Genomic DNA, 26,686 nt, shown 5'->3' with positions numbered 1-26,686 from the left:
ACTCAATTTCTAAATGAATTAAAAAAATATTATAATGATTTAAAAGAAATAAATCTAAGTATTCAATATATAGATATTTCATATTTCTTTTAAATATTGAATTATTTGGTGATATTATATGATTGTATTTATTAAAGCCATAAAATGAGACTAGCTATCTACAGGAAAAAAATATGACAGGTCGATTGAGGTCACCAAATGATGACGTTGACGATATGCCGGTACACTTGTGAATTTACGTCGTTAGACGCCCACTAAAGTAGGGATTTGCAATCCTTGATCATCGGCTTGAATTTGGCGTATTTTTATTTATTTTTTCTTCACAACGGAAAAACTTGCATAATCCATCATCATGCAGTCGGCTATGTGGAAAATCCGTGAATTAACGGACAAAGTGTAAGTTACAGCAATTCCTATCCATACGCTGAAACGATAATTGGTGATGACGTTGGTTGCTATCGCTGTACGTAACCTACGCCAGCGGAACTCCGTGTCAACCTAGCTATGATAAGCCTATGGCTTGAGCTGACCTGTGCACTGGCTGTGTATAGCTAGCCTGGTGCTTGTGGATGTGGCGGCTACGCCCGCTCGACACTGCTCGAGGGTCGAGGGCCACGGCACTACGAATAATGTAAAATCTCAGAAGTAGATCTAACTGGCAACATTATTAACAACTTACGTAGGATTGTGATTTATGACTTTCAACAATATATTGTCTAGACCTAGATCTAGTGCCCAGCTGCTGTGGCAATTTTTTTTGTAATTCCGACCAAATGTCAATGATAAAAATGAACATGATGAATGAGAAAGCCAATGTCCAATGACAAAATCGGACTTGTCCTTGATTTTGATTTGATTTTGAGTTTGATCTCTACCTAGTGAGCTAGCTGCCCTAACTTCCTAAACCAAGGAGCAAGGGCTTATGATTATTAATACAAAATTATGTTGTCTGTTGTTCTAGTTTGAACTTTGAAGGTGAAGATCTAGATCATCATTCAGTTGTGAATATTTATGCCAAAATCTATTCATATCCTGATATTTCATTCTCATTAACCCCAATACAGCTAGAAAAAGTAGAACAAGAGATGAGTCTAGAACGAGAAGGAAGTAGAAGAAAATTAATTTGTTACGCTGCATATTCTGTTCGCAATAGGTCTAGAAATCTGACTGCATGTGGAGATTTAAAGTGTCCGTTGTCAAAATTCAATTAATTGACCCGATATGGAGTCTAAAATTATAATCTTCTTTACCATTTCTTTGACTTTGTGCTCTTTTTATTTTATCACATGCAGAAATTAGCATATACAGGTAGACCTAGCCTTTTTTTGTAGGCCTTGAACTTAGAAATTTATGCAATGTTGACTTGATACTCTATAAAGTGGATAAAAACCTGTGCTTGTTGTAGAACGTATTATTAGATCTAGGCCCCTTTTAATAGTATTAATTTCTTATACTTGCTGTAGCTGTACACACTACATGCATGTGTACATGTGTATTGTGTATGCCCATGCTGCTCACCAAAACAAACACTGAATGCTTACATTCACACTGTATCTATCTTGCAGTTTTTGTCAGTTTTTGTCATTCGCCTTAACCAATCTTTAACATTTTTGCTAATACAGGACCAATGTGGTAATGAACTACAGCGAGGTGGAGTCCAAGGTTCGTGAGGCAACAAATGATGAAGCTTGGGGACCACATGGCACTCTTATGTCGGAAATTGCCAGAGAGACGTTCACATATGAACACTTTCCAGAAGTTGTTGGGATGCTATGGAAAAGATTGCTCTATGACAACAAGAAAAGTTGGAGGAGGGTGTACAAGGTAAGCTGCTCTATACTGAGGAGTGATGGATCCTCTTATGAGCATCACTATACGCACAGATTTATTTCCCAGTTCCTACTACAAAAATGGTACAAATATGTTAGTTAGAGCCATGCTTTTGATCATCAAGTAATGCCTTAATCAATGATAGTGGAAAGTAGGCCTGAGTCATGTCGGGATTTTCATAAACCGGGTCCCGACGGCCTTGCACCGGTCGCATACCTGCCAACCACTCCGATTTAGGCGGAGTTACTCCGCTTTTTTCATACCCACTCCGAATTCCGATTGCATGCCTCAAAACTCCGATTTTTTTTAATTTTAAAATATTTTTAAAACAAACGACTGTTGCATAAGACTTAAGCATAACACTAGCGAATGCCGCCTTATCACATAGCCTCCGCACACAGCGCTGCATGTCGCACGCATTCACTCATAGCTTCACTGAATTTGACTACACTGGATAGGCACTTTCGCGCACATGGTCCGTCCGCCGCCATCTTGTTTAATTCCAAAACAACACGGCCGCTACGTATGCTACGTGCGTTCGTGCCTTTTGAGGGGAGCATGGGGGTAGATGATTGTGTGCATGGCGCCCGCAATATAGTAGCGAAGACTTCGGTGATTCAGCGGGCGCATTGCAAGTGCAGTGCGGTATACGGTGTGTTGTTGTTCATGAACGCCGGGCCTAGCGGCCTGGGCTGGTGTGTCTTTGGTACTGGTGAGTGTACGTGTGCGTGTGTAGAATACGAGTTCTGCCATTTGACTGTGGATTCGAATTTGCCATTGGACGCTTGAACAAGGTGTTTTCTTCCTGAATATTATCATGGATTCACTCAAAAGAGCGAGTACCCGAGAAGGAGATCCTTTGACTGGAAACAGATTTTTAAAAACGTTTTTATGCACATCTTTATTTTGGACTTAATATGGTAGGTTCGAAATGCAGTAAGAGTGATTGGGTGTTTGTGTACGTTTTGCGCGAAATTATGCTGCGGTGTCTTGCGTTACGGAAAGACCCCCATTTGTTACGGACAAATATGGTAAATGTTACTGACAGCCATCCTATAGGGTTGGCATCTCTGCCCCCCCCCCCCCCAATCTACGGGCTACTACCCCAATCCTTCGGTGGTTCGCGACCTCGTAGTCCATCCAGAAAAATTTACTCCTAATTTCTCTTGTCTCAGGTTGGCAGGTATGCGGTCGGGACCTGGTGTCCCGAAATCAGCTCGCAGGATTTGTCACTTGCCTCTATAAAAAGCGCATATCATCAGTATGTCCCTTAAAAGTGACATTTTTATCAGTCAAATAAATCAACTCATGCATACCTCGGCACAGATTGGTATATTCTTCCATTTGACATTATATTCATCCATGATTGGCGATGTTTAGTGCCATTATCGTGCCTCTAAAAGTAAAAAAACTCGAGCAAAAATATAAAGACTACAATCGAGCCTCCATTTTGATTTATGCAGGTTGAATAAATCTGGTCAAAAAATATGAATGTTAGAATAATAAAACGGCTTTCTAAAAAATTCTTCTGTACAATATACCGATCATATAATATTTTAAAGACAAAAATAAATATTTATCTCTTATTTTAAACATCGCATGCTTTTTTTTTAAAGCTGAAAATTACTTGGTAATCACGAGAAGTTTCGATACAAATAGCTGTTGCAAGGCAAGTTCAGACTAGTCTCGGAAAAATGCGCAGTGCTCCTCGTTATCTGTAATGCGTGCCAGAACGAACCCAAACAAAGACGTGATCGTAACGAGAAAAAAATCATTAAAAACTACGAGAGCACAATTGGAAAGATATACTGCTCAAAATTACCATAATCGGATACATAACTTGGACACAGAATTCAATAATCGCCCAAGAAATGCCACAGAAATTGTGATAATCGAGGAGTAACTGGGTACATTTTTATCGCAAGGGGCCCGCTGCAAATACTCGAATCCTTTGTTATACTGCTTTTTACCGTAGAGGGCGGTATTTGCCTCGTGTTCAATTTAAACACGTTTAGATATATTGCAGCAGGCCCTTCCGATAATGATTGTACCTATAGTAACTCATTAAATATCACTATTTATGTGGCTTTTCTTGGACAACTATTGTATTCTTCCTCCAAGTTATGTATCTGCTTACGATAATTTTGAGTAGTTGTCTTTCCAATTGTGCTCTCGTAGTTTTTAATGATTTTTTTCTCGTTACGATCACGTCTTTGTTTGGGTTCGTTCTGGCACGCATTATAGCTAACAAGGAGCACTGCGCATTTTTCAGAGACAAGTCTGAACTTGCATTGCAACAGCTATCCGTATCGAAACTTCTTGTGATTACCAAGTCATTTTCAGCTTTTAAAAGAAGCATGCGGTGTTCAAAATCAAAGAAAAAATATATATTTTGTCTTTTAAAAATTATTCGATCGGTATGTTGTAAAGAAGTACTTTTTAGAAAGTCGTTTTATTATTCAAACATTAATGTTTCTTTCAACCTGATTTATTAATTCTGCCGAGAGACCCGGCCAGTACAGTAGCTAGCTAGCAGCTGGCAACAACAACCCCATGGGGAGAACTGCTTTGCAACCCATATTTATATCAGCAGTTCGGATTGATTCTGGATGAGCTAGAATACGATTGGTAACAATTAAATACTTAAGTTTTAGGGTGGATTGATTTTAGTGGTGTGCAAAACTGCAATATCTTACATATTTCATTATTTTTTTCGGAGCACCGGTTCTCAAAAAACGAAACCGGGACCCGACGGCAACGGTCGGGTCCCGGTGTGATCGAGCGTACCGACTCAAGCCTTGTGGAAAGTCATACCTGCAAGTTTCATAACCGATGTCAATGTTATGTTACCTTCAAACCTTTGCATTTATAATACTTTTTCAACTCTTAGCATTCTTAGTTGACCTTATTTTATTTATGTACCGGTAGTTATTCTGATGGAGCATATATTATGCTAAAAAGTCTTGGTATTGTGCCGAACAGTTCATGTTCACCATGTTGCTGATCTCTGCATGTACAATTTAAGTAATGATAAACCATTTGATTTTGTTGTCTGACTATAAATACAATGTAATGTACATTTATAGTAAACTTGCATACTTCTAAAAAAAACCTACATGTACCCTTGATTAAAGTCAAATTTACCAAGAGAAAAGAAAGTAGACTGATGTCTTGATTCTCCCTTTGGTTAATGCTACACCTAGTATCTAGGTTCATCAAATGAGTAGAAGATGGGCTACAGAGGACACTATTAGTATGACATTACAATCCAACTTTGTAATCATCAACTAAATAGCTGTGATACTGATCGTACCTTATATGTACATCTAATGAAATGTCTATCTGTTTTTTCTTCTTGGCAGTCATTACTACTTCTACAGTATCTTATATTGAACGGGTCAGAAAGAGTAGTGACCAGTGCAAGGGAGCACCTCTATGATCTCAAAGGACTAGAATCGTACTCCTTTTTAGATGAATTCAACAGAGACCAAGGGTTGAATGGTAAGAAAATCACAAATTAAAACCAAATTTTATAGTAATATAATTATGTAAGTCTGAACATTGTGAAATTGATACATTATATGAATTGTTCTACATGTATCAATAAATTGAAGGTAGTGGTTGTTTTGTAGACCTCTGAAATTGCGTCCATTATTTTGTAGACGGGAATCTTTCATATTTTATTTGTAAAACAGCTGTCAGATGCATGTACACTGTATATGGTACATGTATACTGCCTAGTTGCCTAATCAAAGGCACTGATGAGACTGAAAAACTACCAAAAATGTCTGTTCCTGATTCTAACTGGGAAAGACAAAAAAGCAGTGACGAATTGTAGCAATCTGAAATAGGTATGTCTTTAGTTGAGTTCTGAAGGTGGATAACTGGTGACAAGAGCAAAGGATAATATAGATAATTTGCATCACAAATCTGCATGTTATACATAAAAAAAAATAGATCATTGTGCATTGTCCATTATGCCTCGCAGCTTTGTATCTTAGAAAGCTGTAACCAATATTAAGTTATAATTTTATAAATTTTTCTCTAATTGGCTTTCATTTGCACTAAAATGAGTGATTGACTTTCAATTTGATATGACAGTTTATTCTGGATAATTGATTGCATCATGTCTGCCTGGTGCCGTACAAAGATGTACATGTCAGCATATATATTTTCCCTGGGATTCATCTAGATCCGCATCATTTTTCATTAATTTTGACATTCCTCTACCTTTCTTTTTGGATGATTCTTTTGATGATACCATCAGTGAGACAGAAGGTGAAGGATATAATCCAGCTCGTTCAGGACGATGAGATCCTCCGAACGAAGAGGAAAGCAGCAAGGAAATCCAAGGACAAGTATACTGGTATTGAAAGTGCAAAAGCTGCTGACACAGATGATTACAGTGAGTTGGATCCATTCTTTTATTTTAAGTCTTTAACTCATTGCGTACAGAAACGGGGATGGCTACTGTATTAAAATGAGAGTATTGAGTATTCTACTGAAAATGTAAACCTAACGCTATTTTTAAGCATTTGCCAAAATTTGGTTTAAAAAAGAAAGTTCGTCCTAGGTCTATGTTTTGTTTTTGTTAAAAGTGACTTGGGGTTAGAGTTACCTGAAGTAGTAATTAGTTGCCTGACTCTCTCAAAATCATGGATGAAATTGAAGGGAGGGCAAGCAAAACTATGAATCACAGATTTTGTTTACTTCTGTCTTGTCTTGAGGCCTGCCAAGCACAGCACATGTATGCTTCAAAGGGAAAGTTCTGTCCAATGAAAAAAATTTGAAAGGATAGTCAATAACGATATCCCCCCTGTGACAAATGCTCAACCCTCTCTGTAATATATCTCTATAACTCTATATCCCAATAGGTGATCGCTACGATCGTCAACCCAAGGCCAACTGGCTGAGGACCAAAGAAAATGACAAGGAATTGGACGATGAATGGAACAAGAAGACTGACAGAGGAAGACCGGGCGAGAGACGAGGAGGTGAAGATGACGACGAATCACCGCCAGAATATGCGTAAGTGCATGCATTTCAAAGCTCATCATATTTTGGGGGAGGCGAGATCAGATGGCTCAGTGGTCTTGTAACCGGGAGGTCCCGGGTTCGAAACCAAGTCGATGTGCTTGTGCCCTTTTCGTAAGGCATTAATCCTCAATACCAAGTCCTCAAGCAGTTGGATGAAACGGACAAACACACATGTACATAAATATTTTGTTAATGGAATTGACTTTTGCGAGAAACTGGCTAAAGGTAATTTGGATATTAAAGATGATAGTAATAATACACAACAATTATTAGGCGCTTAATACGTTTGTTTCTAACTGCACCATTGTCTGACTAGAAATTACCAACCAAAACTTATAATAAACACACAAATTATAAATATGTTCTTTATTCAATAAATCATGCATATAATACAAATATAAAATGGGATCAAACAAACAAGGAATAAGATGGTGTGCACCTCCTTTGACCGACTCACAACTGCGCCCGTGTAGAATATCATTTATGAATTAAAAAGGTGCTTTTTTCAGCATGGACTTTAACTGGTCAAGGGACTGAGTATTATAAATATGCGCTGGTAAGTTATTCCAAAGGATAGGGGCAATTACTGAAAAAGCTTGATCGCCATATCTCAGTTGTAGTACATTTGTAGCATGAAGCATTCGTGCATTGGAACTTCTAGCAAAATTTGTGAACGTTTCATGCATGTGTATGTTAATGTTTTAACAGTAGTAGTCTCTCGTAACCTGAACTGTAGTTCCTGGGTATTACAGTTGAAGAGGAGCATGATGTGTTTCGTTACCGCTTAAAGAGACGGTTGAGTTCTGGGAGAAGGTGAACAAATAATTTGTGAGCATTATCATTGTTATTATGCAAGTGTGGAAGAACATCAGATAAAAAATGTTCCCCAGAAAAGCATGGCTCTTCAAATACCTTAATATTCTAAATATGGCATGTTACATCATAATAATCGGGACAGATTTTTATGCCACATGTTCAAGTAGTCCCATATACATCTTTCTGTGTACAGTGCCTGTAACTTTGCCAAGACTGGGCCAAATTTCTTATCATTTTGATGATTCCAGAACCTTGCAGTACACACCAATAATTATATGCTAGATGATAAACCTTTTCTGATCGATTCCACACCATTTCTTTTAAAATGCAATCGAATGACCAGAACTCAACTTTATCTTGAAACACTTGCAATTGCTTCATCATACAACTGTTCAGATTAAAGAGGAACATTCCTCTTTTTGGGAGAAGATAATTATCATTTTAATGCAGGTGTTCCTCTTCCTGTACAAATTTGTCTGTAGTATTGAATAGGAGAGTTAGGATTGTTCCTCTTTTTTTTGAAAATAGCATAATTTGTACAGATTTCTGATTTTCAAATGTTGGCATGTACATGTATGCTTCATACATTAAATTCCTGTACAACAGCCCCTATTATTATTTATTACACTGGGATGCTCTTGCTCCCATATGAGTTTTGTTTACTCTTTGGGAAATTCATTTCCTGTTCATTCATAAAGTGTACATGTGTACAGATAGTCATGTTAACTTTTGCTGGTTGATTGAGCCCCAAATGAATTTTTCATTAGTAATTAAAATATTGATGGCTTTGCGTTTATAGTGTATTATTAGAGCGTGTACAATAGATGGTACTGTAATTCTAAGTAAAATACTTAATTGTGTACCAGTAATCGTTTAACACATGTACAGAAGGTGATGATTGGCCAATACTGTACTGTGTACCAGCAAATGTTTTTTTTATTTCTCTCTCTTGGATGACTGATTATGTATACAGGGGAAGTCCATTAGGGTTATGTTAGTAATCCGTTTTTATGTTAAAGTTGCTCAAGCGTGGGTATGTAATGGGCAGCATGTTGACGTATGCATGGGAGCGTAATACCCATGGGCTCAGTGTTATGTAGTGATCAGGAATGATCGCCAAGTTGCCTACTTCATGAATGACTGTATAAACCCACGCTTGAGCAACTTTAACATCAAAGGTTGAATAGGCTTTTGGCATGTATAGCAATTGCAGATTGTTTTTTGCATACAAAATTTGTGAAACAGAAATTTGTACACACAAAAATGTTGAAATACTACACAATTTGTTAGGGAAATAATTTCCCAGAAACCCAATTTTAGTAATTTCCATATATATTATTATTTTACAGACTTCAAGAAAATAGGAAAAGTCATATGTCCTTTTTGTACTTGGTTCATCCAATGATGAAAAAAGAATACCGGTAGGCCGAATGAGAATTTCTATGAAAATTAAGTATAATAGCTTCAATGTAAACTAGGATATCCCCCATTTTTTTGTCTGTACATTTAAACATGTACGTGGACATGACTCACATGTGCAGTATGTACCGGTAACAATTTTTTTTCCTTCTCTATAAGGGCTCTGCTCTGTATATCTGGTTCCAACTAGTGTATGTTTGGTAAACAAATGTAGCTCTTTAAATCAACATTCCGAATGACTGGCAAGAGTCCTGGCATGAAACTTAGCCATGAACTATTTGCCCCTTTGATCAGTTTATACAGTTCACATCTATAAAAAATAAAAAAATACCCTTCACTGTTATAGGGTTCAGGAAGTTTAGCAGGTGATTAAAAAAACAACATCAGTGTACCTAGTGCCAACATGGACTTTGAACCCCTAGTGCAAACATGGCGCATCCTTGCTTGATTGATTCCTATCTGCTTCCTGTTCAAGTGGAATGTACCGGTATATGTAGAGTGTCGTTGTTAGAGAATCAGGTTGAATATATAGTTTGCATGACAACTTCACCAATGAATGTACTCACTCTCAATGTGGTGGCTGTTAAGATTTTGTTTTGTTTTGAAGAAGGCTGGTATGCGACCTTTATTGTTATGTGTCATGGCTAGAAAACTAGTACATAAGACCATTTTTAAAAATAAACATTTTTTTTTTTCTCCTTTTTTTAAAGGAAAAAAACATGAAAAACACTGCTAAAATGCATCTACATTGTATTTCTGATTTTTTTTTTTTAAACAAAAAAATGCAAGCAGTCATCTTGAAAAATAGCCCAACCGTCAGGAAAAATGTACCGAGCTGTCATTTTGAGTGGCCATTTTGAGGAAGAAAAAAAGGGCCTACTCCTTCCTATTTTTGAAAAAAAGTAGGATGCTAAACATGTTTTTTTTTTTTGGGGGGGGGGGGCCTTATGCTTTTGGCCTTATGATTTATTTACAAAAATTGTCTATTTCTCTTTCTCTTTGTCTTTGTGAGTAAATTGTGGGAGATCTCTGTGTAGATAGCAATAATGATGTAGAGAACCATGAGAGAATGATAATATACATGATTTTTGGCTGTAAGCTTTTGCTATGTAATGACAATTTCTTTCAAAACTAGTGCTGAAAGAGGGCACACAAGTTACTGCGAAAAAATACATGGAAGCAGTGAGCGATTTAGTTCTGTATTTAAAGATAATCTTGAGTTCTGGTAAAAAAAGAAAATGAATTCTCACAGAATCTAGCGAAACTTACACTGAATGTTCAAGATTACAAATAAATGTCATGTGCCAAACAATTTTGGAAGAAAATGTATACTGGCTGAGTAATGAGCATAGAAATGTAAGGAAATCAGGGTAGTACCAGCCCAGACAACATGTGTGTTGTACCATGTACAGCTCTCTGTGTAAGTGATTGTTACTTTACCAAGACTCTGCCAAATTTATGATGATTTTGATGACTCCAGAACCTTGCATTACACACCATTACTTACATGCTATATGATCAACTTTTCTGATCCATTCCACACCTTTTCTTTCACAATGCAATCGCATTACCAGAACTCAAGTTTATCTTTAAGCTCCAAAATGGCTGTGGTAAATTAAAAAAGAGCTCTGGTAATATAATAATGAAATAGTTTAATATTCCTGTGAAAAATTCACACTTTTATCACACCATATCCTAAATGGGGTCCTGCAAACATATAAGTACCAGTTTTTTGTTTACACCGAATGGCTATAAAGTAAATGATGGCCAAGTTAAATTTACAAATATTTTGTGTATTTGACCCTGTATTGACTTTGAAGGTTGTATTGAAGATGCCCCCTCCCTCTTTGGCCCTTCTGCTTCCTGGACTTCATATTTCCTTTTAACAAAGTCTATGTACACCAGATAAGCAGAATATTGTAATTTGCATTTTGTTGAATATTTTTGTGCGTGTAATTGGATTAACCTGTTGATCAGTTGTATTCTAAGACAAAGATAACTTGGGCCGGAGCACCTTTGACATTTATGCATGTACATGTGCTCATTTGTTATGTTGAGTTTTTTCATAATGCCATCAATAAATGCAGACATAATCTTTTCCTTTAAGTTTCTAACTGACATCAAAATGTGTAAGGTTTTTAGCTGTAAAAGTTATTAATTTTTGAAACCTCTCTCTTCATGTGACCTTTCTGTTTTTTAGAGATGAAGACACAGATGATGAATCTTCACGGCCGCAACCATCAAAGAATTCTCGATTCGAGTTCCATGACGAAGAAGAGAAGGAGGAAAGGGTAACATCGACAACGACGACGGAGAGGAGAACGAAGATGACCAAGAAGCGATCGGGGAAGAGGTTAGATCTAGGGGCCGCCGCATCGTATGCAGCAGAAGCGCAAGAAGATTCACCTAATACACGGGTAGGTTTGCTGACACTTTTATTGCGGGCAAGTCCACATGAGAAGTACAAAATCAGCCAATTTTAGATTTATTGTAATAAATGTCACTTTAATATTTACATAAAGCCAAATCTTTAGCTTAAAAGAAACTTATATTTTTGCCATTTACTAACATTATTGTGAAATTAAATGATTATAATGAAATAAATACATTCTTAAATTTAAATCTCATGCTTTCACTTTCATGATAATTGTTAATGTGTAAGCAACTTTTGTTCCAAGGTATGATACATACTGTATATCATATCAGTATTTTCAGGAAGTCTGTTTAAAATAAACTGCAATATGGGTGTAATTCTGTAACAATTAAAGAGGGAAAATACTTTTTTTGTAACTGAAAATTCTCTGATTTCAATGTGTAGCTCTAAAATTCTGATAGGACTTTCTTGGATATCTCTATTTGGCCAAATATATGGTAACATATATAATATATATATTACAACTACTGTATGTGACAAAAAATTTCAAACCAAATAGTTATTGGTCGACATACATTTAATCATTTACACAATTTACCATGTGATTCTCTTTTGTGCAGCACTGTATAACTGCAAGAAAAAGATGCTTTATAATAGGATTGGATTAGGTTGAAAAAGGTTTTTTGAGGACATACCTTTTTTAAAATCCAGACGACAAAGTATGACTTGTACAAACTTTCTGATTTGATCCCCTTTTTTTCCTATCACCCTTGTGCAGCAACAAAGTTCCTCCAACGATTTAGTTACAGACCTATTTGATTCCGTCTCAGCCGCCCCCATCACCAACTCAGCGCCGCCCTTATCTCCGCGTGCGGGTCAGTTTGCGGATTTCTCATCAGCGGCGGCAAATGAAAGCTTTGGGGACTTCAACCCCAGAGGCGACGCCCCAAGTGCCAAGTCACCCGCAGCAACAAACAACGAGTTTGCAGATTTCTCAAGTTTTAAGAGTACCCCAGCTCCTGCCCCTGCTGCACAACCAAGGTAAAATACTATTGGGATTAAAGGGGCTCTGTAACATTGCATCAGATTCTGAAACAAAATCCTGGATTTAGCTCATGCCTGCAATCAAAATTATAAATCTACTGGGTGGGGAACATGAGTATGGTAAAACTGGTCACTCAAAGATTTTTACTTTTTTGAGGCACTTACAAGATCATTTTGAAGCGCAATTTTATTCAGAGCTTCAATATTACACCCTATCACAGACAATAATACCACGACGGGCCATGCATCTCAGATTTAACATTGTTAAACAATGTCTTTAATGTCCCCATCCTAGTCTGGGAACCTGTCCCACAATAATCACCCAATATCCCTTCAATGTACTAAGACCATCCATTGTCATTGACAAAAAGGTTTCAAGTCTGAGTGTATCCATCAGGTTTAGCCTGCTATAGGTTTATTACCAACGCCTCTTGACTACGAGCGTAGGCCATTGTCTGATGACAGGGCATTGATTGTGTGCCATGTGGCCTGACATTTGCTTCTGGGGTAATTTCTCAGTGCTTTATTTCTTCAAAGACACAGGGTTGGGGTTGGGGTTTCATTTGGGTTTTAGGTTAAAGTTTTAGAGTCGGGGTTAGGGGTGGGTAAAGGTTAGGGTTAGGTGTTGAAGTATAGTGTTGGGTCAAGGGTTGGACTTAAATTTGGCAAGCGTAGGAGATTGACCACTAGGCAAATGTCAAGGGAGCATGTGTTATACAACAGTATTCCTCCATCAAAGTATATTCATATTCTTCTCCTCTGTGAGTTTGGCAGTGCTGTTGCAGCCACAAAAGTCCATGTTGATGTCACAACAGCAACCACTCATGGCAGCAACACAAGAAACACAGCATGCATGTGTTGTTCAACAGTATTCCTCCATCAATTATATATTTATTTTCTTCTCCTTTGTGATTTTGACAGTGCTGTAGCAGCCACAAATGTCCATGTTGATGACACACCAGCAACCACTCATGGCGGCAACACAACGAACACAGCATGCATGTGTTGTACAACAGTATTCCTCCATCAATTGTATATTTATTTTCTTCTCCTTTGTGATTTTGACAGTGCTGTAGCAGCCACAAATGTCCATGTTGATGACACACCAGCAACCACTCATGGCAGCAACACAACGAACACAGCATGCATGTGTTGTTCCACCGTGTTCCTCCAGCCAATTATATTTATATTCCTCTTTTTTGTGATTTTGACAGTGACTTCCAGAAGGTCCAGCTATCGCAGACGGTGACCCAGCAGACACAGAGCACCACCACGCTACAGAGCAACCTCAGTCTCCTCAGCTTGGATGCACCACTTCAACCATCAGGCACCATCAACCACATGCAGCCACAACAACAGCCCATGATGATGGCACCACAGCAACCACTCATGACCGCACCACAACCAACACAGCAACCTATGATGCAGCCACAACACGGCAACATGGGCATGTTGCAGCCACAGCAGGTTGGTTTACTTTTAATAGTACTAGTCGTGCCACAGGCCATTTTGTTCTCTGTCCAGGGGGGTGTTTCACAAAGATGCTAAGTCGAACTTAACTCTAAGTTGGACTTAAACATTATGGAGAGCCTTTTGTAGCCTTAAAATAAATTATATTCAAAAGCAAAAATTCAAGTATTTTACACTTTTCATAAATTCCATCTCAAGAACATGAAATCTCCTTGATAATAGAAAATATGAATGGTTTGAATCAACATTTTATGCCTTTTATAATAACTTTTACATAATACTTTCAAAGATGCTAACGGCTTTCCATAACTGTCCAACTTAAAGATAAGTTAAACTTAGGATATTTGTGAAACACCCCCCTGGTCTAAGCTATATGTTCAAATTAGGTACAGGCTTGCACCAAAGATTTCTTTAAAAATATTCTTGTAGTTTATGTTAGCTTCTCTCACTTCGCATGAAGATTCCATTGCAGTTTTCCTGCTATTTCTTTTTGTTACATTGTTTTAGATTGGTAATGGAGATTATAAGTTGTTTAAGTCCATATTTTATCTATTGGAAAGGATTTCTTTGCCAAAATAATGTTTTAAAAGTCCAAACCTGATAGTTTAGGAGATCATGTTTCAATGAGATATAAAGTTTGTAATACATGAAGCAGTAACAAGTAATAACTTATCTACCTATCATTAATGTTCATTTTTGAGGCAACACGAGTAGTGGGATGAATGGCATAAAGGCAGTTTTGGACAAAACCTTAAACAGTTTGGCATCTGTATACTCCTTTCAAAATATCAAATTTGGGGGCCTGTCCATTCTTTCACATCCACATATTATCTCTGCTCCAATCGCCTGAAGTGTGCAAGTGAAACAAAATCTTATGTAGAACCTCGCTAGACTACCTAATGTCTTTATCGTGATCTCTCCTTTGCTCTTGCCTTATTCTTACAATGGTTTTCTACAGCATCTCTTTTCATTCCGTCCGATCCAAATGGTAGGTGGTGTTGTCCCAATCTTGTTGTGCAACCTAAGGACAAATCCATGACAATATTCAATATTCGGGTAGTATTTGGGCAGTATTCTGGATAGTCTCATTTTGAGGGAAGGGAATTGCATTATAAAAGTATTGGATCCGTATTGTTGATGTCACATATTAATTTTTTATGCCTCCGCTACAAAGTAGCTGGAATCATTATGTTTTCGGGTTGTCCGTCCGTCCGTACGTACGTCCCGTTCTCGTGATCACATTATCTCAAGAATCAATTGATGGATTCCTACCAAACTTGGATCATGTATGTATCTTGCAGAGCCAATGTAGTGATTAGATTTTAGGGTCACGAAATCCAATGTCAAAGGTCACAGGGCTCATTATGTATGCAAAAATAGCTTGTGATCGCGTTATATCAAGAACCCATTGATGGATTCCCGCCAAACTTGGGTCATGTATTTATCTTGCAGAGCCAATGAACTGATAAGATTTTGGGGTAACGAGGTCAGGGTAATGAGGTCAAAGGTCACAGGGGCCAGGGCTCATTATGTATGCAAAAATAGTTTGCTTCTGTTTTGATTTGTAGAATTGCTCCATGGCGGAGGCATTATATTCGACTGCGCGCGGTCGAAGGTCCATCCTAATTTTTTTTTTTTTTTTAGGGGGGGGGGGGGGGACGTCTTGTATGCATGTTGTAGTACCTTGAAAAATGTTTCCCTTGATACTTGCTAAGTGTACTTGGCTGTATGGGTACTGTAAGCATGTGTGAATTATTGCTGAAATTTTGGGATTACAGTTGCACCACTAGAACAATATCCACCAAATTTACTTTAAAATAAGAAAAATAATGCAGTTTGTTTAGATCAATATTACTGATTGATATATATGCGAAGGAGTTTAAAAGCAGCTTTTGTACTGCTGAAACAATTTGTAAATCTTTATTAGAAAAGAGATGTTTTGAGTTTGTATGGAACGGTCAGTGTATCTATTGGGCATGCACATCTCTTGTCTGTTCAGGGGGGTGTTTCACAAAGATCCTAAGTCAAACTTAACTCGAAGTTGGACTTAAACATTTTGGAGAGCCATTTGTAGCATTAAAATACAATACATTCAAAAGCAAAAATTTACATATTTTGGACTTTTCATAAATTCCACATCAAAACACGAAATATCCTTGAAAATAGAAATATGAATGATTTGAATCAAAATTTTATGCCTTTTAAAATAACTTTTACAAAATAATTTCAAAGATACTAACAGCGTACCATAAAGTCCAACTTAAAGATAAGTTCAACTTCGGATTTTTGTGAAACACCCCCAGGAGTAAACTAAGCTGATATTCCCAACAGGTCCTTACTTCCTGTGGCATGTGCAGCTTAGTGTTGTCAATATATATCAGTGCTGTTTCATTTACGTTGCAGTTTCATATACACATTGCATCTTGCATACCAGTACAAAACTTTACAGTTAAACTTTGAATCAAAATTGTATGCCTTTTAAAATAACTTTTACAAAATAATTTCAAAGATATTAACAGCTTTCCATAAAGTCAAACTTAGAGATAAGTTCAACTTCGGATCTTTGTGAAACACCCCCTGGAGTAAACTAAGTTGATATTCCCAACAGGTCCTTACTTCCTGTGGCATGTGCAGCTTAGTGTTGTCAATATATATCAGTGCCGTTTCATTTACGTTGCAGTTTCATATACACAGTGCATCTTGCATACAGTACAGGTGTACATGTATGTCACAGTAAACATAAGTGTCTTTGCTTTTGCAGATTTTGCCCCTCAACCCTTTTTCTTACTTAATGTTCCTTTGGAATGTTACCTGATGCAACAAAGATTTACTTAATAATCATTTGTCTTACTTATCCAATGTTATGTTGCAAGGTTGTGGGCCTCTCTCTTTGTACATGTGTATTCATGAGTATTGTAGATGGTATTTGTTTTTAGTTGATAAATATTGCATCGTTAGTTCGGAAATATATATTTATATATATCGTATTAATATGATTTATGCCAATGCTTTCCCCTCTTTATCATCCTTCCAAATCAGTTTTATTTTGTACCGTTTCAATTATGCCCCTCCCTCCTATTTTACACACCTGTAGTCGTTAGACTCGGACGTGCAGCAACCACATATACCAGACGGGCAGTTGCATATGCAGGCGCTGCCACTGCAGCAGCCTCAACCGATGCCAATGGGTGGAATGATGCCCGGAGGCGGTATGCCCGGTGGCGGAATGCCTGGATACGAAATGCCCGGTGGCGGTATGCCCGGATACGAAATGCCCGGAGGCGGAATGCCTGGAAGCGAAATGCCCGTAGGCGGAATGCCTCTCGGTGGAATGCCCACTGACCAGCAAGCTCAGTACATGTACTATGCAGGGTAAGACCTACTGCTGGCATGCCCTGTATATGAAATGGCATCTTTATCACCTGCTGATTTCTAAACAACTAACGTTTCAAAGTTCCCCATTTTGAAGCTCCTTGGTGTTGGGATTGATACTCTTTGTTTTTGATCTTCTTCATGCACTTTTCAGCATTACTACCAGGTGGAATGGGCTTTTCTCTCTTGACCTTGACTTGTACATGTAAATGCCTCTTTTGGGTCTAGACCATCCTTTGCTTCCTCCATAATACATTTTTAACACGTTTGCTGTACATTTTTGTACAATAATTATTTGCTCATGTACTGAATGAGTTTTCCTTCAGGATTCCTTTTTGATCTTCTTCATTCATTACTCAATTTGAATGTAAGGTGGAATGGATTCTCTTTTTTCACTTTAAACCTCATTTAGGATAGAGACTGTCTCTTCATTCTTGAATGGTGTATGTATATGCTGTACATATACTTGCTCTTTTACTGGAAGTTGTGGGACATGGTTCTCTCTCTTTCGCTTTGAATTCTGCTTCACTGGTCTAAAAGGTCTTTTGATATTTTGGATATGTACGCTATCTTACATGTGAAGAGAACGTGTGTGCTGTACGTTATATTCTTATACTCGGAGGGCGTGGTATGACACTGAAATTTGGAATAGAGAGAGCATAAATTCATGCCAGCCACAGAAAACTGAGAATCTGAATTTTGAAAAATTGAATTCTTAAAAAGTGTAAGGAAGTCTACTTTTCATAACAAGTTTAAGTTAAGTTTAATAGGCAATAACACATAGTTGAACAAACTGAATGCATGATTTGATAAGCGTGAATTAGCTTGCAAGTTTTTACATTTATATCATATAAAACTGTCATTCTATTTCTTACCCATTCTTAAGATGCTAGTGCAAAAGTTCATAACTTTATTCTGGTTGTCTTTGATGGTTGTTCTGATGTCTTATCTTGGTTATGTCTTTGACTTTTTCTTTTCATTGGATTTGAACATTGATTACCTGGAAAGTGGCTCAATAGTCCCAATGTCAAACTTGAAGTCACAGCTATCTGTTTGTTGGTAGATTGGTACGGTAACATGCTTTTTGCCATGTTTGGTGATTTCTAGAGAGTGTTATATCGTGGTTACAGGATCTTTTTTTAAATTAATTTTTTCTAAACTATGTCCTTGACTACAATTTAATCTATTATTGCTACAAGCCAAGTATTATCATCACTATGGCTGCTTTAATAAACGTATATACAGTCAAATCTGCTTTAGTGACCACCTGTCTACAAAGACCACCTGTCTACAAAGGCCACATTTGTTGTGTCCCTTGAAAATGGTTTCTCATTGAATCATGTACTAAAGGAACGTGTCTACAAAGACCACCTGTCTACAAAGGCCACTTTTTGTGTTTCCCTTGGGTGGTCGCTATAGACAGGTTTCACTGTACTACTACTTAGCTTCTACCCGACAAGGACATTTAGTGCTCTTCTTTTCTTCTTTCATTTCATCCTTTTCGCCCGCCAGGGTTACTTTAGACCTGAAAACATATTTGAGCTTTATTTTCACTACCATTCGTTCATTTCTGTTATTGCTTGATTGTGTTCAGAAAATATAAGAATTTAGCTTAATCAGCTTGCATTCATGAATTGCCTTGATTCATTTTCGAGGGGGTCAATTGGTTCCTCTGTTTTGAAGGAAATAAGTTAAGCCTATGCAGGGTTTGACCTCCAAGCCCTGCCTTTCTTTGACCGGTGTATACCTACCTGTAATAGGTGTAACAATGCATTATACCTTTTCTCTGTGAAGGGAATGTGAGCAATTTTTATTTGAGAAATAATTGACAATACTATTTAACTTAAAAAAAACTTTTTCTAACATATTCTTTTTTAGCAGCATGATCCCCCCCCCCCCCCTGAGACAAAGATAAAGATTAGCTAAATTATTGGACCCTCTGAGTGATAGAGATACTGCTCACATTATGTTTTGACCAACATTGTTTGATTGGTTTCTGGCTTAGATTGTTTTCCAACCAGAGAAGGCTTTCAAAATTATGAACAGCACTGACCACATGCATGTATTCATCTTATACAATTTTTACATCTGTAATTCCTCTCCCCTTCTTTTTGTTCCTCATACATTTTTATCAATTCCCATTGACTGTGAATGAAATTTATACAAAAGTTAATGTATATATATATATATTTATATGTAATTACATATTCATGTAGCTGCTGCACTTCGACGGTCGTTTTTTTTTCTTCCCCCTATTCATCAACTTCTTACTGTACTTAACTCCAACCTGAATATTTTCACAAATAGCTTATGCAATCGTACCGTAGGTCCATTTGGATTTTATCAGGAAAAAATGCTGCTATCAGTACATTATTGTCATCATTCACTTCGGCTTCATAAAATCTCATAATTATATTTTCCAATGTCATGCAATCATATAGCCTCAAGAAAGAGCTGAAGACAAGGAACACATGGTAATAAGGAATATCATGCTTTTATGCAATTTCAAAAGAAATAAAATATAGCACAAAGCATTGTAGAAATGTACCTTAGTGGTACATGTATTTCTTTTTGCTGCCAACTGTATTTTGATTAATAGAAAAAGTTAATATCCCTCTGCTTCAAAGCCCCCGCCCCCCCCCCCCCCCACCTCCTTCCTTTCCCCCTAGTACAAACTTGCTTCAATATTATGCCTCAAGCATACAATCCGTCTGTAGTTCTGGAACTGACAAGCTTGCTTCAAAATTATACTCCGTTGTTTGATGTTTCCCTTCAAAGCTTCCATTTGTATCTGTGGGAGCATGAATTCCTGCTCGAGTATTAATAAGGGTATAAATAATACCTGCATGACTGGTGGTGGGATATAATTTTGCTTTATAGTACTATACCAAAGTCATCAATCAAAGTCCATCTCTCCCTCTTAACTGCTACTTCTACTGCTGCTGCTGTTACAGAACACTGCATTCGTAGGAGACATGAGCCATATGGCCCCTATGATGATACCGCCTAACATGATGATGGTATGTAAACACACAACCAGCCAGAAATATCAGTCACTTTCCTCTTATCCGACCCTACATGTATATCAAGTCAAGATATATGAAGTTCAATTGTCTTAACAGCATGGAGTTAAAAAAATGTTGTGCATTATTTTGTCTTAACAGTCCATGAATACACTATTTGTAATTTATTTGGTCCTTATGTTTTCTTTCTAACAATGGGTCAAGAAAAACCTTTATCTGATTTTTTTCTAACAATCCTAAATACCGATTTCTCATTATTGATAGTTTATTTTGTTTTCTGCCTAAGATTAGGACACAGAATTATGAAACTGTATCTCTTAACAATTCATGAAGGAATTATTTGTTGTTTATTTGTGGTTTATTTGAAGCCTATATGTCTTGAAACTGGCATTGCTAGATGGCACTGTGAATTGTGAATCCATCGTATTACAGATAATAGTAAAGACATAGCAAATTTGTTTGGGGGAGCACCAGAGTAGGCCTGCTATCTTACAGAGAATTTTTTTTGGTAAGATTCATTGCTTGAAAAAAGGAATCAAAATGAAAACTGTTACTTTCAAATGAAAGTAATAGTTTTCATCTTGTACATCATCTCTCTTCTTTGTCCTCTTCTCTCAAAGCCTTCTATGGGATCTGCAATGGTATGTGTCTAATAATCTACACGATGCTCTATATATCCAGTACTTATTTTCCATTTATTTTCCAAAAATGATATCCTACACTGAACTACACAATGTATTCATATTTATTTTAAAAGTGCTTCCCCCCCCCCCCCCCCCAACAAAAAAAGTGGCATAGCATCCTAATTTAAAAAAATATAAACTTCATATTAATGCAAAGTGCAAATACCCATAAGAAAGTTTATGAACTTGTAGATATTAGAAACGACTCTTGGCTGCACTACTTCATTTTTATGTTATGCTTTTTTGTGTGAAAGTACCGAATGACGATAACATCAAAAGATCTGTTAGTCTTGCTTTGTGAAGGTGTGTTGATTGCATGTAATGCTTGATTTTGTCATGCATTTCAAAATAACCCCAAAGCATAAGGAGGAAATAAGTCTATTTAACTTATGGGGCGTTTTGCAACTGATATTTGCCATCGATTGCAACTCAACTTTCTTGCAACGCCCCACTAGTCTCCTGAATTACCTAGGATTTTGTTAAGATTAAAGTTTTAACAATTAAATTAAGTTAACTAGATCTAGCTTTTATTCTCCCCATCTCTCTCTCTCTCTCTCTCTCTCTTTTACTAATAGGCGTTGCAAGAAAGTTGAGTTGCAATTGATCCGAAGACTTAAGCTTGATTTAGGGGATATGTAATTGATTGCAACTTTCTTGCAACGCCCCATTAGTTATTCCACCATCTCCTTAAAGCTTGAGCATCCCAAGTGCTTTTCCCAGTCAACATTCAAAGTCCGAGATTTCTTGATATTCAAATTTAAAGGTATCAAATTCCTCCATGCTTTCGATCAACAAAGCTACTGATTGGTATTGCTTGGCTTTTGTTGACACAGATCTATTTCTACAGACAAACTGATATGTTCATATGCCATGCAGTAAAGTTCATCAACGGGAGCATTTGCTGGGCTAATTCCTATACGTAATTCAGTCAGAGATAATATTTGTTATGGGTTTTGTATGTTAACAGTAAATAATTGAATGGTGCCGACGTGGCTCAATTACAATACAAGAATGATGGATGCTTTTGCGTGTCCTTTTTTCTTTCTAACAATGATCATAGTAAAAGTATGTTGTATTTCCTGATTAACCTTTTGCTTTTCCTTCCTGCATATGCTGTGTAATCATTCTTCTCTTCTCTTTTGAATTCATACTTGAAACCAACTTATTAATATCTATACCTGTTCTTGGATGTACCAAATTTTTTTTCTTTTCGTTGTTGTAAATCTGCATCATATGATTGAAAATGAAAGAAGAGAAAGTTCAAAGGGGGATTGCAAAAGGGCTTCCTCGTATTACCTTCCATCATTCTATCTTGATGAAATCTGACGATATATCAATATGCCGGGTCAAAACCAACAGTCGGCTGATTCTCATCGCCCCCTACCTGTAAATCTAACTTGTAGACACCCCCTCACCCAATTCAAAATTTTAACAGGGAGCCCTATGGTTAAAGACTCATAAATTCTAATACAAGCCAGTGTGCAAATAGCTAATATAGAGTCCTGCAAATTTGTCATATCTGTAATTGCCTTGATGATTCTTTTTGTTGCTTTTGTTATTTTTTACTTTTCCTTATTCAGCATAGCTTGAGCTTTTAATTGTCAGTGGCTGTGAGCGTGTCTTCTGAGAATATCCTTATTTGTGCTCGTATCTATTCCTTTTTTCATGATTTTATAATATTTTTACATTTTATTTATCATTCATTTTCTTTCTTGCCAGACTCAGCCTATGAACCAGGGTATGATGGGACAGCAAGGCATGATGGGACAGCCAGGCATGATGGGACAGCCAGGTATGATGGGACAGCAAGGCATGATGGGACAGCAAGGCATGATGGGACAGTCTCCTATGTCATCGTCAGGGCAAACGACCCCGTCAGTAAGTAACTTGAATAGTTGTTTTTGGATTTTGACAGGTGCTTGTCATATTAAAATCATTTAAAGTTCATTGCAGTTTTTAACCCCATTAAGGCTCATCCAGATATGCCGCTGTACACTGCCACGTTTTACAGCAGAAATTGTGTACTGAATGGTAATGGAGAATGAAAAAAGTAGCTTAAGAAAGGTCTTGTTTGTACTTGCTTATCTGTGTCTTATAAGAGACGGAAATATGAAGTGCAGTACGCTTCAAAAAAATAATGCAGATAAACTGAACGAGGCTAAGAATGTTTTTAAAAATAATACGCAGGCATTGTCTTTGTAAGGAAACTGTCACAGACACAATTTTTCCAAATGTATGATCATATATCCTCCTTGTATGTACTTGAAGGAGAAAGCGCAATAGCTCACTCCTCAGTTAGTAGAGCAGTGGTCTTGCCATCCGGCGACCTGGGTTCGAAAGCAAGTCGATGCACTAGTGCCCTTTGCTAAGGCATTAATCCTCATTACCAGGTCTCTCAGAGACCTGGTTGCTTACTAACAAGCATTTATGCTTTTATGCTGTCTTAGCAGTCAGGTAACACAACCACCATTACTAACAGTTTACAGACCTTTTGTGTTGTTTTTCTTCACAATTATTTGTTCCCTTTGCTTTGCAGAAATCAAAAATCTGGTCTGGCAGTAAGGTGAATATCAGCCTGGACTCCCTCAGCCCAGCAGACAGGTACAAGAAACAATTACAACCCAGTATGAACCAGCTGCAACAACAAAGTAAGTCTATAAAGTCATCGTTTAACAATGTTAAATCTGAGATGCATGGCCCTACGTGTTATCAGTGTCTGTGATATGGTGTAATACGGAAGCCCTAAAAAAATTGCACTTCAAAATGTTCAAGAAGTGCCTCAAAAAAGTTAAAAACTTTGAGTGACCGGTTTTACCATATTCTTTTTCCCCATTAGACTGTAGTCTAATATCCTTTTTCTTTTTTGCTTATTGCTTGGCTTTTATACATTTCCTCCCCAAATTTAATTTTGCATAGTTTTATTTGCAGTTTTGAACATTCAGAGCATGTATACTTATAAAGAGTCGATATAAATCACAACTATGTACATAACAGATTGGAGAACGCAAACTTGCAATTGATTGGAGGACTTACGACTGATTTGGATTGATCGTAACTCTTCGTAAGACGGGGCCCAGAACTCAAGATATTTAATCAATCTTTTAGAAGCATTTTGGAGAGACATTCTGAAGAGTCTCTTCAATGCTTTGATTTTGTAGAACCAATCATCCCATTATTTGTTAATTTCTTTGAATTTCTTGTTGGGACAAATGAACTTTTTTATATTTCTAATTCTCTGTATGATCATTTGTAACCTTTAACCTCTCCTTTTTTTTTTTCTCCAGCCGGTGTGGTGTCACCTGGTGGACCAAACTACATGGTCAATACGGCGTCCCCCGTCCAGCAGCAATCAACCAACCCCCAGATGGCTGGTATGATGGGCGGTACCCCTATGGGACAAACAGGCATGGCAGGTGGTACCATGCAAGGTAACATGGGTGGTGGCATGAGACCACAGCAGCAGCAGCAGCCCATGATGATGGGGCAGGCACCGATGGGCATGGCTGGCGGTATGAACCAGATGGGCGGCGGCGGCATGGGCATGCAGTTCGGTGCCTACGGTGCCAAGTGAGTACCGGCGGTGCCAAGTGAGCACCGACCAGCTCACGACAGAGAACCTTGAACTTATAGAAAAACAGCACTATCTTCCTACAAGACAGTCATTACTGAACCGTGGAGAAACCAACGTCATGCTTCAGGAATCGGTGGTCCATTCCTCCCTGGATCTTACTTCAAGATTCGATGGTCAGGGCCCTGTTTCACAAAACTTTTCATCAGTGACAAATGACAGTTTTTGTTATAAGCTACTGAAATCCTTGCTTCTGATTAGTTATAAGCAGATTTGTCACTGATTTTTTTCATTTGTCATTGAAAAAAGGCTCTGTGAAACGGTTCCCTGAATGTTGTTGCTGAAACCTGAAGGTATCATAGAGTCGGGATATAAGATTAGAACATTCGAAGATCGTATAAAAGTATAGTAGGAAGCTTTATTTATAAAATTTTAATTACGACACAAATGAGACAATTATGTACATTAAACCTGGGGAACTTGAATGTAATTTAGGTGTGGGACCAGTATCAAGTAGATATGATTGTAATGCCGAGAGTTATAGTGACTACCAGGTGATGAATATGAAGATAATTGTTCACTACCAATCTGTTGAGAATTATGAAAATAATTGCTAGGAGTCCGTACATAAACTCAGGAAGATTATGTTTTTTTGTGTGTCAATCGTTAGATAGGAGAAGAGTCTATCACTTCGTCGGTTTAGTTTGAGCACTGCTTTCTCTGTCCATGGAAGTTTAACGAAATGACAGTGAGATCTTAATTGAGAAGAGCCTAGCTGTCTACCGCTTCACTGTGTGCTGAATCTTCCTCAGGCAAATGATAGCACACATGTAACAACAGATATTCCTTTTTATGTGTGTGTGAATGCATTGGGTCATACATGTGTGCATGTATTTGATCAGGATCCATTCAATTCTGCATCATGTGTGTGTGTGTGTGTGCGCTCGGAAGGAACGTATTAGTGAATCGACACTGCTCTTAACAACCTCTGCTCATATTGTCCCGACGGAATAAGTCTCAATCAGTGCCTTGATATGTAGTGTGAACCATGATTATGTTAAGTTTCAAAGAAAATGAAAACAAAAGAGGACAATTCTTCAGATACTTCTTAACCGTATAAGCATTACATTATTGATTCTTAAGTAATCGTTAACAAGACAAATTTTTGTGGGTGTTGTTTTTAGAATGTCTGTACAGCAAAACCCGAAATCTTTGAGACATTAAACTTTGCTAATCGTAAGTGGTGGCCATTTTCCTGGCTAGAAGTTGTCACAAATTGCTAAAAACTTCAGTGTCGTGTCAATTGTAAATGTAATTCACCAATATATCGACATGAAGCTTTTGCAATTCTTAACCACTTGTGCAATTCCCGAAGATTTTTGCATACAAATGTTTCTGGTTTTACTGTCATTAGTGATTTATTGAGGAGTAAAGAATTGACATTCCAAACTTGACAAGGTTGCAATCTTCTGATAAATAAGTGAAAATTAACTTCAAGTTTAGCTCAATGGAGTTAGCTTAGAGCACATGTGCGTTGTTGGATTCCCACGGCATTAGGTGGTGTGATGTAATGCTAGGATATAAAACTAGTCTTTCGATGTTTAACAATGAGGTAGAGAACGTTAGAATAGGAGAGAGAGAGAGAAGGGGGAGGATGCTATGTGAAATCAGTATTGCTGTTTTAGTTATGTATCTGCACTTAGGAATATGTTTTATATTTGAGACTGTGTTTTTGTTCAATTTTAGACATTGCATCAACATGTAAGCGACTTGCACATTTGTCAGGGGCAAAGTCTGGATGTGATGATGATGCTGATGCACGCAAGTGTCCTTGTACATGTGATGTGACACTTTTATTCACAAGTTTGTTGATTATGTGTAAATGTGATTTTAGAACGAATAGAAATTACTTCAATTATGAAGCACAACAAACCTAACCTCTCATTCCATTTCTCATAGGGTACATAATGTGTGTACTATAGTGTGTACAGAGTAGAATGGAATCTGTTTTCAGCACACAGTTAACACTACATCAAATGTGACTTCTAAT

At 37.4% G+C, this 26,686-nt stretch overlaps 1 protein-coding gene across 3 annotated transcripts; it reads left to right on the top strand.

Annotated features, from left to right (window-relative positions):
* Positions 1-198: 198 nt before the first annotated feature.
* LOC580579 (clathrin interactor 1) lies at positions 199-26,564 on the top strand. 3 transcript variants are annotated; one of them, XM_030985727.1, is made up of 12 exons: positions 199-396; positions 1,623-1,824; positions 5,193-5,331; positions 6,098-6,235; positions 6,705-6,858; positions 11,303-11,519; positions 12,255-12,517; positions 13,735-13,987; positions 17,085-17,362; positions 22,787-22,946; positions 23,605-23,716; positions 24,353-26,564. In XM_030985727.1, the coding sequence occupies exons 1-12, from the start codon at positions 353-355 to the stop codon at positions 24,637-24,639; spliced, it is 2,247 nt and encodes a 748-aa protein (XP_030841587.1). In that variant the 5' UTR covers positions 199-352; the 3' UTR covers positions 24,640-26,564. The 3 variants fall into 3 exon arrangements, with proteins under 3 accessions (XP_030841587.1, XP_030841588.1, XP_030841589.1); XM_030985728.1 differs by lacking the exon at positions 17,085-17,362 and adding an exon at positions 20,317-20,382 and having other exon boundaries at positions 200-396; positions 22,788-22,946; XM_030985729.1 differs by lacking the exon at positions 17,085-17,362 and having other exon boundaries at positions 201-396; positions 22,788-22,946.
* Positions 26,565-26,686: the final 122 nt, after the last annotated feature.

Source organism: Strongylocentrotus purpuratus, unplaced genomic scaffold (assembly GCF_000002235.5).
Source record: "Strongylocentrotus purpuratus isolate Spur 01 unplaced genomic scaffold, Spur_5.0 spur5_scaffold_15, whole genome shotgun sequence".
In the NCBI taxonomy this organism is placed as follows: domain Eukaryota; kingdom Metazoa; phylum Echinodermata; class Echinoidea; order Camarodonta; family Strongylocentrotidae; genus Strongylocentrotus; species Strongylocentrotus purpuratus.
Note: the sequence above shows the minus strand (reverse complement) of the source record. Positions and strands in the feature narration are given on the sequence as shown.